The 12934-nt window shown below is 40.9% G+C and overlaps 1 protein-coding gene and 1 long non-coding RNA gene across 2 annotated transcripts; one reads left to right on the top strand and one right to left on the bottom strand.

Moving 5' to 3' along the window:
* Window positions 1-7181: 7181 nt before the first annotated feature.
* On the bottom strand, window positions 7182-9882 carry tubb2b (tubulin, beta 2b). The gene is made up of 4 exons (XM_026187534.2): window positions 9706-9882; window positions 8641-8749; window positions 8439-8549; window positions 7182-8356 (listed from the first exon to the last, which is right to left on the bottom strand). The coding sequence occupies exons 1-4, from the start codon at window positions 9760-9762 to the stop codon at window positions 7296-7298; spliced, it is 1338 nt and encodes a 445-aa protein (XP_026043319.1). The 5' UTR covers window positions 9763-9882; the 3' UTR covers window positions 7182-7295.
* A 119-nt stretch (window positions 9883-10001) lies between these two features.
* Window positions 10002-12620, top strand: LOC145432162 (uncharacterized). Its single transcript, XR_013912441.1, has 2 exons — window positions 10002-10068; window positions 12369-12620. It is a non-coding gene; the product is annotated as an uncharacterized LOC145432162 (long non-coding RNA).
* Window positions 12621-12934: the final 314 nt, after the last annotated feature.

Below are 12934 nucleotides of genomic sequence, written 5' to 3'. Positions count from 1 at the left end.
GCAAAGTGTACACTCCAAAAAAAAAGCATTTTAAACTATGTATGCACACTAAAAGCTAAGGAAGTCAAGGGTCAAAACTTTGGAGTTCCTAAAATATCCTTATGAATTCTGGACGTTTGTTTATAAAGGGTGTATTTCTCATAAAAGACATTGCAAATAACAGAGACATTTGAAAGCAGGACATCTTTCATTTGACATGCAGAAACACCGGCACAGGTCCTTCTGTCTGCATTGATCAACCACACAGAAGAAAAGAGAAGACAAAAAGGGGTGCTTATGCATCAGTGGAACAGAATAATACTACTTAACAATAGCCACCTCTGCAGATACAGCTGCTGTCTAAAAAGCTTGCACAGCATAGCAGAGGGTAAATAGGAACTGGAGAGTCTGGTGTGAATCGATAAAAGCCATCAAACACCTGAGGGGTCCCCCAATTTTTGCTCAAACCACTCCACCCCCTGGGCAGGAGGAAACAATGGCGGGGCATCAATACCTGCAATTGGGAAAAGGCAGGGCAGGAGACAGCGGGCGAACCACACAAGTGGGTCACCTCTCCACCAGACAGCAAATGGGCGTGCAATCGTTTGCATCAATTCAGTCCAGTGGGAGATTAAGGACAGGATGGGAAGGGGGTGCCATTAGGAGTGCATTGGTATAGAAGGTGGGTGATGGTGAGAAAGAAGGGGTGTGGAGGTTTTTAAAGCAGGTAGATATGGAGGCTCAGGGGGATATAGGTGTTTTCAATTACCCACAAATTCACAGCAATTTCCTCTTCTTTCTGACCACACCTCCCACTGCGAGGCTGATGGGAGTCCTGAACAAAGAGGCGTGAAGATCGGGATTGTTTGACTGCAGGTTGGTGGGGAGGAGCGGGAGGAGGTCGTTTTTCGTCCGTCTGCCTTGTTCAACCTTTCTCTGTCACCTTGGAGCCTTTTTTCCCCACTGGTTAGAAACTTAAAAGTGCACTTCTACTTCCGTGTAGATGTTGATAAGCCACTTCCTGAGAGTGAGAAATACTCTTGTGCCCTTAAAAGATAACAGGCAAATACACACACACACACACACACACACACACACACACACACACACACACACACACACACACACACACACACACACACACACACACACACACACACACACACACACATAAAAACTGCATTGTTCCATTCAGCAGGACACAACTTTGCTGTATCTGCTCAAATGTACACCTCATCTTACTGATTAGTTATCTTGAGTAATCAGTTACCTTCACTTAAGGTCTCCTCAGCAGCTATACACAATGTACTTAATGTTTTGGAATAATAGCAGATAATTTGTCTTTGTTTTATTTATGTTATATAATGGTAATAATAGTAATAATTTATTATTACTGAAATTATTGTTGTTGTTGTTTGTTTTACTGACAAAAATGACTCAGGAGGGACAAATATCAGAGAAATTCAGTCATTATAAGGATTACAAGAAATACAAACAAGATGTTGTTCAGCCAGGTCTGGATGAGCAGCGAGGCCTCTCTGTAGTTTATTAGTACAGTGCCCATAAAACCCCAGCCCAAATATCACAGACATCCAAAGAAGTTTGTACAGAAACTAAAGCAGAACCTGTTCAAAGCTAGAAAAGAAGACAACTGTAAATTAATATTTGGGAGAATCTTTGTTTAGAAAAAGGATTTATAGAAAGAGTGAAGGATTTAAACTGAAGTGTCTAACAGATACAAAATCTTAACATTAACACATTACCTTTATGCCCTGCCATGACCACATTAAACATAAAACCCATCTTTAATACACACATCTTACGAAAAACACATTTAACAGCACTGTTTCAGCCCTGAATTAATTCAGAGACTTTTTATAAGGTGGAGAAATAGTATTTAGAAAACCCTCCCAACCCACCTCCTGCGTTGCGTGCTTCTAGGAGGTCTTTGTTTTTAGTGTTTTTCTTACACTTTTGGTGTCTTGATACATGCAGTGATTCTGTGGTACATGCTGAGCTGTCAGAGTCGGATTTTAACTCGAGGACCTGACACTGACATGGACCAGATGATAAATCCTTTATCGTTGACATTTTAAATAGTTTAGTTTTTGATTATACTTGACATAAAATTACCTGGCATTTTGGCTCACTAGCAAAATGTACTCGCAGAATGCTAACACTGCTAATGTGGCAACAGTGGCAAACATTTCACCTGGTTCACAGCAGGGTGCTAGTGTTGTATGTCAGCTGCATTTTGCAAAAAAAACAAAAAACAAAACAGGAAAAAGAAAAATGCTCAGCGGAGTCAAATGGCAACAAAGTCACAGCGTGTTTCCTGTTAACTTTGCAGCTTCCTTTCAAGTTCAACTATGTCGGCAAACCTAAAACCTTTCTGCAGGAGAGGGGAAGTGCCCCAGCTTGCAGATGTTGCCACATGAGCATATGAGAGGCCTGATAGGAGCCTCTATCAGCCATGTGACTTCCTTTCTTCCTGGCTCAGCAATGGGCAACAACTATGTAACCATTTACCCACTCACTCTAGATAGCATATCAGAAGTAGTGTGTGTGTGAGGGAGGGGGGATCAAGTCACACATGCAAGCCAATTAACTCTCTAACTCTCTTCACCCATTCTCTGACCTGATGTATTTAATACGTATTTGAATGCAAACATTTAAATTTCACTGAAGGAAATGTGTTTAAATTGTGGGCGATTCCCCGTGAGAGCTCTCCCATGAGCTGAGATTCAAGCTAAAGCTACATTGTCCTAAATTTGCTCTCCTTTCATGAAATGGCTTTAAGCACCACACAGGGCTCAATTAAACGCCGTGTATGCCAGTTATGTTGGTTGTTAATATACTGGTTTATAGTGGAGCAAAGACATGATCAAGTGGTACTATTAAAGGTACTGTGCTCTATGGCCATCTGGCGGAGCATACATTGTGAATGTGTAAGGAAGGGAAGATGAAGCTAATCATCCGGAAATAACCCCAGCCAACCTCTTGCTCGCTCTTTCTCTCTCTGAAACACACACACACACACACACACACACACACACACACACAATGGTAAATGAGGGGTAGTTTGACTAGTGATACACGAGTGCTCCCGTGTGGTGAAAAACAAGCATGGCTGCACTCGTTAAAGGGATAGTCCACACAGTTATTAGTTTTATTTTCACTGAAGAAAACATGAATTGTTCAAATTCAAATCAAAAACTCTGCACACCTAAATCAATGGCATGTACACAGAAGGAAAACTATTTGTGGAAATGTGGTATAACTTCCACACACTGTCCCGCTCACTGTTATTTTAATTCATTTGCAACATTTCGGTCTGTACGACCTTCATCAGTAACCATTTCTATTTAAGAACACTTTCTTACATAATTTCTTAAAATATGGATGAAAATGAATGTTACAGTACATCCATACAGCCATGCAACTCTTCTTCATGCTGGTTGTGTTGAAAAACTAATTTTAGTTAGGTTTTGTTTTTGTTTTGTTTTTGGGGGCTTCCTCAATTGTTGATTCTAAAGTGTCCACAGGTGTAAACGTGAGTGTGAATGTCTGTGTCTCTGTGTTCGCTCTGTGACAGACTCGTTATGCCCCCCGTGTACAGCGTGGGCCAGATGTGTGGTATAAGGACTGCAAAACATGTGTCACAATGTAGCACAGATTACTCTGAGATGTGGCTGCTGTTACATGGTATGTTCATGCACAGCAAGTAGAAGTTCAAGTACCTTCACAATGAACTTAGTGTCAAAACAAGAAACTTTCAATGCTAAAAAGAAAAAAGGAACTTTCATATTCCTGCAAAGCATTCTGCTTATACAGACAAAAAGCTCTCTGCATCATGGCATGGCTTCTGATTGTTTGCTGTAAAGTGTGTGTGCTCTTCTCTGTGTGCTTTATTGAGCATATTTAGTTGTGTTGGAATGGCGATGTGTTTCAGCAAGCTGTAATTGTGCACATGATGCTAAGGTCGGTGTCAGTTTCCAACTAGAGCTCTATATTTCGCTGGTAAGGGGACTGTGTGACACTATGTGACTGCAGCACATATTGTCTTGAGGACCTTAGCACTGCTTCACCTGCTGATATTTTTTTTTGAGTAGAAGGTAAGTTATAGATACTAAAAAAAATTAATTAATCAATAAGAATGTTCTTTTTTTCCTTTCTTTTCTGTGCTCGTTTGACATTGACAGCATCCCTGCTCTCCCAAGCCGGACTGATGGGATTGAGGAATGTAGTACTGCTTGTTGTATATTGAAGCTATGTGTCAGTCAGAGGTGCCAGAGGTCAGACTGAGCGTCAACAGTCCTGACCGTCTGGTTAGAGAAGCTTTTCTAATGACTTATGATTACATAGACTAACCAGTGGCGGTGCAGATGGAACCATGGGTCCAGTCCCCACAGCCTGCACTGCAGCCATGCACCATGCTGGCAACGAGCTCCTTACTCCCTTCCCCATCTTCCAGGATGTGACAGAGAACACAGCCTGCCTGATCCTCATATGTATCCTGGACGAGCACTTCCTTCCCCCTACACCTGGAACAAAGCGCCGGGACCTGGCCTGGAGCACCGTACTGAGCACTGTACTGTCTGTACATGTGCTAGCTGGCCAGATGGCCATACACTGTCATGACAGTGGCGATGGTGATGGCACAGCCCGTGGGATGTTCAAGGCTTGGGAAATCTTTTTGTAGCCTAAGCCTGCTGTAAATTTCTCAGTAACTTTATCCCTTCATGGTGTTGTTGCTCCCAATATTCTCTTAGACAACCTCTGAGGCCGTCACAGAGCAGCTGTATTTGTACTGACATTAGATCACACACAGGTGCACTCTATTTAGTCATTAGCACTCATCAGGCAACGTCTATGTGCAACTGACTGCACTCAGACCAAAGGTGGCTGAATAATTATGCACATCCCACTTTGCAGTTGTTTATTTGTAACAAATGTTTGGAATCATGTCTGATTTTCGTTCCACTTCTCACGTGTGCACCACTTTGTGTTGGTCTTTCACCTGGAATTCCAATAAGATTGATTCATGTTTGTGGCTGTAATGTGACAAAATGTGGGAAAGTTCAAGGGGGCCCAATACTTTTGCAAGCCACTGTAGTTTAGCTGTCGTACAATAGTGCAAAACTTGAGCCTCATGTCTAGAGCATTTCTCCTTCACTTGCCTGTTTACAGAATCTCTGTGTTTATACACCACTTTGCATTTATTCATTACTTTTTAATAATCTCTGGCTCTCTTCCACAGTGTGTCATTTGTTCTGGCTCCTTCCCCCTCACCCCCAATTGGTCGTGGCAGATGGTTAGCTTTCTTTCTGTTCAAAGGGAGTTTTTCCTTCCTACTGTGAACAAGTGCTTCGTCATAGGGGTTGTCTGACTATTGGGTTATAATATAAAGTGTTTAATAACTTAAACTGCCCTTTATGTAACCTAACACTGCAGCCACTGTGCACCGCTCCAATAGTGCATTACTGTAAATGCAAAACAGTACTGAAAGCTAACCTGTTTATCCTTTGAATAAGCTTCCTGTTATTTCATTGAACATTTGTTATTATACCTCAGTATGTTTTCACAACATGAAAAAATCACAAATTTCTATCTTCTACAGATCTAGCATCTCATTTAAAAAATTAGACAATTTATGTAAGTTTTTAAATTTCTAGTTTGTAAAATGTTCCTGAGCTGTCCTTACCTTTAAATGATAACATCTCTTCTTCCTCTCCTATTTTCTCTTTCTTACATCTTTATCCATCTCTGACTGTGATTTCACATTCTTTATAGTAACTCTAGATATGGCAGTAACTGGATACAGCGACCAGCTGCACCAAAAATGTTGTGTAAAATGATGCCTAAAACATATGTTTGGCCCTTTAATCAAAGATTTAAAGATGTATGCACCAATTTGCATTTAATCATTACTTGTTATTGATCTCTGGCTCTCTCATACAGTGTGCTTTGGTCGTGTCTCACTTCCCTCACTGCCCCTGTGCTGGAGGTTTCTTCCTGTTCAAAGGGAGTTTTTCCTTTTTTATTAGAATTTGGGTTTTATTCTGCTCTGTGATGACTAATCTTGAGGCCATGGGGAACAACCCATTAGAAGAGTCTTATCTCATGTTCCCACATACCACACATGTGCTTATGTCCAGATTGTCCCAGTGAATTCAGGTTGTTTCTGCTACAGCCTTGGTGAAAGCAAAGTCAAAACAGCAGTAAAACATTTAGAGGACTCAGTCTATGTTATGTCCTTGGGACAGCTGTTTAACACTATCCTCTGTGTAAAGGCTAATCGTTAGACTCTATGTGAACACGGAGATCCACCCACTAAAAATGAAAAGAAAAAGGTTACAAACATAGTTTATCAAAAAAAACAACAACAAAAAAAACCACTTCAAAGTAAAGTAAAATAACGTTTTTCAGGCCTGATTCAGATGAAGCTAATTTCAGGTTTTCAGGTGACTTGTATTCCTAACTGCCTTCGTCGTTTTTGGATTCTGCTGAGATTGCCTTACATTTGGTTGATTTCCATGTGAAGTTGCCAGAAACAGATTCATTTGCCTCTGAGGCTGGGGGTTTGTGCACAGATGAAGGCTGTGCATTTGAAACAGGTGCCTTTAAAAATAGTTTATATTGGCAGCCCATATTATATTACAGTATTTAACTTAAACACTTCCTTTTTCCTCCCTGATAGTGTGGGTTTGTGTATCACTTTTTGGAAAAGCAGGACCTAGTTTGCCAGCTGGACAAGGTTCCACCTACATTTTATGGAAGAGAATGTCTTAGCCAACACTGCCCCCTACTGACTTTAAAAAAAAAAAAAACCTACACAAGTACATCAATAAAGTATTTAGTGCTTCTTGTGAATTTCTCACAAGTGATATTTTTCACATTAATGTAGACAGCACAGCTATTTCAGCAGAGATGCACTTTCTGCAACTGGTGAGACTTGGAAAATGCAAATTAATAGTGAAACTGCTCATCATGATCTGTTAGTTGCATTTTTTAAGCCCATTTGAAGATTATATTCAGTTTAAGAGCCAGCTTTCATCAAAAATACTGTATAAACTAAGCTAGTTAAAATTATTTGTGTACTGTTGCACTGACTACAGTGTTGTCAAGAAACTACACTTTATATACAGTGTAGAGCATCTGCAAATATTAAGTTAGTTAGGAAAAGAAAAAGAAACGTGAAATATGTCTTTTAAGTTTTATTCAGAACAATGACAAGACACAACAAGACAGGAGAACACCTCAGTGAACTGAACAGACAACTGGGAAACAGACTTAACAGCTGTGCAACAGTAAACTTAAGCCAGGTCCTCTTCACCTTCCTCCTCAAACTCGCCCTCCTCCTCGGCAGTAGCATCCTGGTACTGCTGGTACTCTGACACCAGGTCATTCATGTTGCTTTCTGCCTCAGTGAACTCCATCTCATCCATACCCTCACCAGTGTACCAGTGAAGGAAAGCTTTACGCCTGAACATGGCAGTGAACTGCTCGGAGATGCGCTTGAACAGCTCTTGGATTGCCGTGCTATTACCAATGAAGGTGGCCGCCATCTTGAGACCTCTGGGAGGAATGTCGCAGACTGCAGTCTTGACGTTGTTGGGGATCCATTCGACGAAGTAGCTGCTGTTCTTGTTCTGCACGTTCAGCATCTGCTCGTCGACCTCCTTCATGGACATGCGCCCACGGAAGATGGCAGCCACCGTCAGATAACGACCATGACGTGGGTCACAAGCAGCCATCATGTTCTTGGCATCGAACATCTGCTGGGTGAGCTCTGGTACAGTGAGTGATCTGTACTGCTGGCTACCCCTGCTTGTGAGAGGAGCAAAGCCTGGCATGAAGAAGTGCAGACGAGGGAATGGCACCATGTTTACAGCCAGCTTGCGAAGGTCAGCATTGAGCTGTCCAGGGAACCTGAGGCACGTGGTGACGCCACTCATAGTTGCAGAGACCAAATGGTTGAGGTCACCATACGAAGGGGTTGTGAGTTTAAGGGTGCGGAAGCAGATGTCATAGAGGGCCTCGTTGTCGATGCAGTAGGTCTCATCTGTGTTTTCTACAAGCTGATGAACTGATAATGTGGCATTGTAGGGCTCAACAACTGTGTCTGATACTTTTGGGGAAGGCACCACGCTGAAGGTGTTCATAATGCGGTCAGGATACTCTTCACGGATCTTGCTGATGAGCAGTGTGCCCATACCAGATCCCGTACCGCCACCCAGGGAATGTGTGAGCTGAAAGCCCTGCAGGCAGTCGCAGCTCTCTGCCTCCTTCCTCACTACATCCAGGACAGAGTCCACCAGCTCTGCACCTTCTGTGTAGTGACCCTTGGCCCAGTTGTTACCAGCACCGCTCTGGCCTGCATAAACAAATCCAGACTAAACTTAGTAACCATAGTGCAACGTAATTTAGAAATTTTGACATAATATAATGCAACTTACCAAAAACAAAGTTGTCTGGTCTAAAGACTTGGCCGAAAGGACCAGACCTCACAGAGTCCATGGTGCCTGGCTCCAGATCCACAAGGACAGCACGGGGCACATATTTGCCACCTAATTATTAAAATAAATAAATAAAAGTCCAGTTAAATATCAGTAAACCCACATACAGCCTTAGGCCCAGGTGTATGGATGATGTACTTACCTGATGCTTCATTGTAGTAGACATTGATCCTGTCCAGCTGCAGGTCACTGTCACCATGGTAAGTGCCAGTTGGGTCAATGCCATGCTCATCACTGATCACCTCCCAAAACTAAAATAAATACAAATAAAAGGCAAAAATGAGGGAGCAATAAAAAAAAGTGACTTAATAGAGCAATCTCATCCTGGTCTATTGTTCTTTTAAGAGGCACACTACACTATATTTAACATTCTGTGGTTTTGATGTTGCAGTAATGTGATTTAGGGTTACATTTACAAATCATAAACATGGATGAAGCCACGCGCCTGATTCTTGACGTTCAGTTTAAAATGGTCGACAAGTTCCCGCCGTTCTGCCATAGGCGCGCGCGGTCTCATACGCCATTGGCTGCTATGGTTATGAATTCGAACATTCCTTGCTACGTCACTAACCGCCCACTACAGGCAAAAAGCCGGGCTGCAGCAAAAGCACGAAGTAGGCCGCACGAAGCCGGTAACTGCAATTAAATAAAATAAATAAAAATAATCCGACTTATGTGACAAAATGTTTAAAATTATAGTTTAACCCACAAACCCAGCAATCTTTTAGTCTATAGGGCTGTTTTACTTAAGGCTTTGCGTATTCAGTCGACAATCCTTAGCTTTACTTCCCTTTTTTCCGCAGTGCAGCATACACCAAGAGAACAATGGCCAAGTTCAGTTTCCGTCAATTCGACGTAAAAACGTTAATTAGAGTTACCATTCAGTTTAATCAGCAATTTTCTTTGATCTAAGTAACAAAAACAAAGGGTTGCGGGGAAATCTTTAAACTGTTGAACATTACATTTATTTTTCCATTTTATTTAATTAGACGTCGATATATTACGGTCCTACAAAGTTCTCAAAATATAGTTATGTCTATAGTTTACTAATTTCTTAGCCAACATTTAAGTAGGACACGTTGATATTCCCAGGGTGTGGCTTCTGGGACGTAACGAGCACAATGCACAGGCTTCTGGTGCAAAGAACACGTTGATCGTAAATAATGCAACTTAATAACGTCCTGAAATGACACATATTGTCACTAACCTTGGCACCAATCTGGTTTCCACACTGGCCGGCCTGAAGATGGACAATTTCCCTCATATTTACTGGAGTTAGCGTACGACTTACAACGACAGACTTTGGTTCACTTGAAGTGCGTACCGAATGCCTCAACGCTTTACTTTATACGTCCAGGAAACGCCCTCAAGGCGTCAACGCAAGTGCCTATTGGCTTATAAGCGAACACTTCCTTTATAGACACAAATGTAAACCAATCAAAGGTTCATGTGCTAATCTCTGATTGGTCTAACCGGTCTGCCTATCATTTTCATCTCAAACCTATGACTAATGTCTAATCTGTAGACGTTGACCTACTTCCTCGTGATGGTGGAAAGAAAATGCGACACTGTAGGGATTATTTTTTGACATCCTAGTGTTAGCTGCTAGTGCAGACAGCTAGAGGTTTCATCTCATCGAGTAAATTAGAGCATTTCGATTCATTAGGATATAAAACAGTCATCCGAGTGGGCTGCTAGTAGCAGCAACAGTCCACGTGGCTGACCATTTTATCAGAAATCTAGCGGAAGCTGTCGCAGTAGAGCTAACCATGGCTTTCAGACGCCTTGCTTTTTACTCGAGGGCTGGGCAGTGATTTTCAGTTATGCCTGTCTGAGGCCTGGGTGTAGACAGATCCAGCTGGATTCTGCGATCTCATTTACCATTTTCTTTCCCTTTTCTACTGGTTTATGAGTGGATTTCGTGCTGTAAACCCGTACTACTATTATAAAGAATGCATTAATGTGTGAAGTAGCAGCAAGTAAAGAAAATAATCGTTACATTTAGGAACAATTAGAACAATAAGTCTACAGGATTATCAACATAATGACAACTGAAATGGGAAACCTGCAGTCCCTTTACATTTTTAGCACATTATTAATAAAACAATGATGTAGAGTACTGATTCAGGGCAAAGAGCCAGCCTCTTATACCTTTACAACAAGCAACATGCACTTTACGCCAAGTTTCTGGTGTTCATCTTATGAAGCTCTTTCCTCTTGTTGATTCTCACAATAATGGGTGTAAAAGGTGTGGCGAAACCACAAAATGTTGAATCTAGAACTGGGTGCTTTAAATGAGTAAAAGCAAATGAGAGCACACATGCTTATTAATAGATAATCTGGATGTCAAGGGGCCAATGTGACTGTGGCGCAGACACAGGGATGGCCTCAGTTCTTCACAAAATGTTTTACAGATGTGCTGCCTTTATGATAGTCGAGTAGTTTTTATATCACTTATTATTTAAATCTAATTTTGTTTTCATTCACCCTGGGCCTGGATGGACAAGAGTACAAGCAGACTCTGCTGTGCTTAAATCATACAATATAGGTTATTCTCATGCATTGTATGTGTTGTAATCTGACACACAAAGGCCTTCTCTGTTTGCGCAATGGCAGAGCTACATCAGAGAAAGTATGGCAGGATACAAACAAATGAGCAGTTAGCTTCTCATAGCTGAGCAGAGGGCTGTTGTTTTCTGGTGTATTTGCAGGAAGTTACCAACATGGAGATGTACCCAGTTCGGCCCTGCCTTGTACCATGAACTTTTATCAGTAAATTTATGGCTTCAATTCTGTGAAATCAAATTGACAAGGTTGAATCCTGCATTAGCTGATGTTTGATCAGAGTAGACGTGCTGGAAAAACCTTCACGCTTGACTATTGACTTGGAGGCCAAAGATCAGATCTCACCTAGGATCATTTTATTGGTTTTGCTTTTACTTATTGTTTAATTATAGTTTTTTACTTGTTGTTAAATAATCTTAAAATGAATCACACTGGGAAAGAAGAGTAGGTTTAACATTATTAATTTAACAGTTAGCTCCAATCCACATCTGGAATTGCACCATTGAAGAATAATGTGTGTGACTGTAGATTCTGTTTGGAGTAAAAACAATAAATGCATAGAAGAAAATAATAATAATTATAATCGAAGGTTTTTAGAGGGAGATTATGTTTGGCTGGGTAGGGCCCTGCTGGGAGAAAAAACAACTTGGACTAATGGCCTCAGTATCTCAGTAATTCCAGGCTCTGATAAGATCAACCAGATACCAGATCATTACAATAAAGCAAATTCTGTATCCTTTTTGATCTGGGTCATTATTGTTCTTATTGCCTGTGTGCAATTACTTATCAATTATTCACTGATCTCTTTCTTTGGTGGGGCATGAAATGTGTGTGCACTCAGTGATTTGTGGCTTTCTATTTCTATGACTCAGCATGTCTCAGCACACTGCAGCATTCAGCCTCCAGTAGCCAGATCAATATTAAATTAAAGAGACAGATGCAGTTGGGAGACACACGCACGCACACAGAAATAAAACACAACTGTCACTGTCTAACAGAACATATTGTGTATGCAACTGTGTATGTTAATTTGCAGTCTCCACAGTATAGAGTCCAGTGCAACAGAATTTTGAATCAGCTCGTTTCAGTAATATGGTCTTAGAAAAAGTCATTTCCACAGCCCAACCCAGGATACATGGATTCTGTGACACGATGTTTCTAAATCTGGTTCTTGGAAAACCAGATGAAGAACTTTTAGCTTTTTTAAGAGAAAATGAACTAAAGCTTACAAATGTATTGTGTTAATCATTTGCATCTTTATTTAAATAAAGCTCAGTGTTGAAGTTATTTTTTTGTTGTTAACAGAAGCTGTGGGACATAACGTTTTTCCAGTGTCTGAAGATGGGGATGCGAGTTTAGGGCCTCCTGGTTTACATGACTGAAATGAAACTGAGCTTTCTTTTTCCAGAGATCCAGCACCAGCAATGAGCGGCTAAAAATATTATAAACCATAACTCTGTTAAACGATGATTTAACAACTCTGTCTGTGTTAGTCTTCACAGTTTCTGCTGTCTGAATAAAATCACTTGGTTTCTATTGCCACGTGAATTCGTTTCATCTCTAGTCTACATTTTTGTCCATGTTTGGTTCATTAGGAACTAATATTCTAAAGAATAAGCTGGTATTCAATGTAAAACAAGTTGTACAATAAAAACAGGTCAGAAATGATTTACAAATGTAGTGTATATGAACCATGCATGACTTATATTGAATTATATCTTGTATTGCTGTCAATATAAGATACTGACAGCATTATTTCCACCAGTTTTGTGCAGCTTTAACACAGATACAGAAATTCACAAACACAGTAGGAAGTAGGCTATCGGAGAAGACGGTGTTAGACAGGAACAGCTGGACTAATGTTCTGCCTC

The sequence above is a fragment of the Astatotilapia calliptera genome, chromosome 12 (assembly GCF_964374335.1).
Source record: "Astatotilapia calliptera chromosome 12, fAstCal68.1, whole genome shotgun sequence".
Taxonomy (NCBI): Eukaryota; Metazoa; Chordata; class Actinopteri; order Cichliformes; family Cichlidae; genus Astatotilapia; species Astatotilapia calliptera.
The sequence above is the reverse complement of the archived record's forward strand: the minus strand, read 5'-3'. Positions and strand labels throughout refer to the sequence as shown.

Coding starts and splice junctions, on each gene's coding strand:
- tubb2b (XM_026187534.2), bottom strand. CDS start 9,762: ATGAGGGAAATTGTCCATCTTCAGGCCGGCCAGTGTGGAAACCAGATT. Junction 8,550..8,640: donor CTACTACAATGAAGCATCAG/GTAAGTACATCA, acceptor TTTAATAATTAG/GTGGCAAATATGTGCCCCGT. Junction 8,357..8,438: donor ACCAGACAACTTTGTTTTTG/GTAAGTTGCATT, acceptor TTGTTTATGCAG/GCCAGAGCGGTGCTGGTAAC.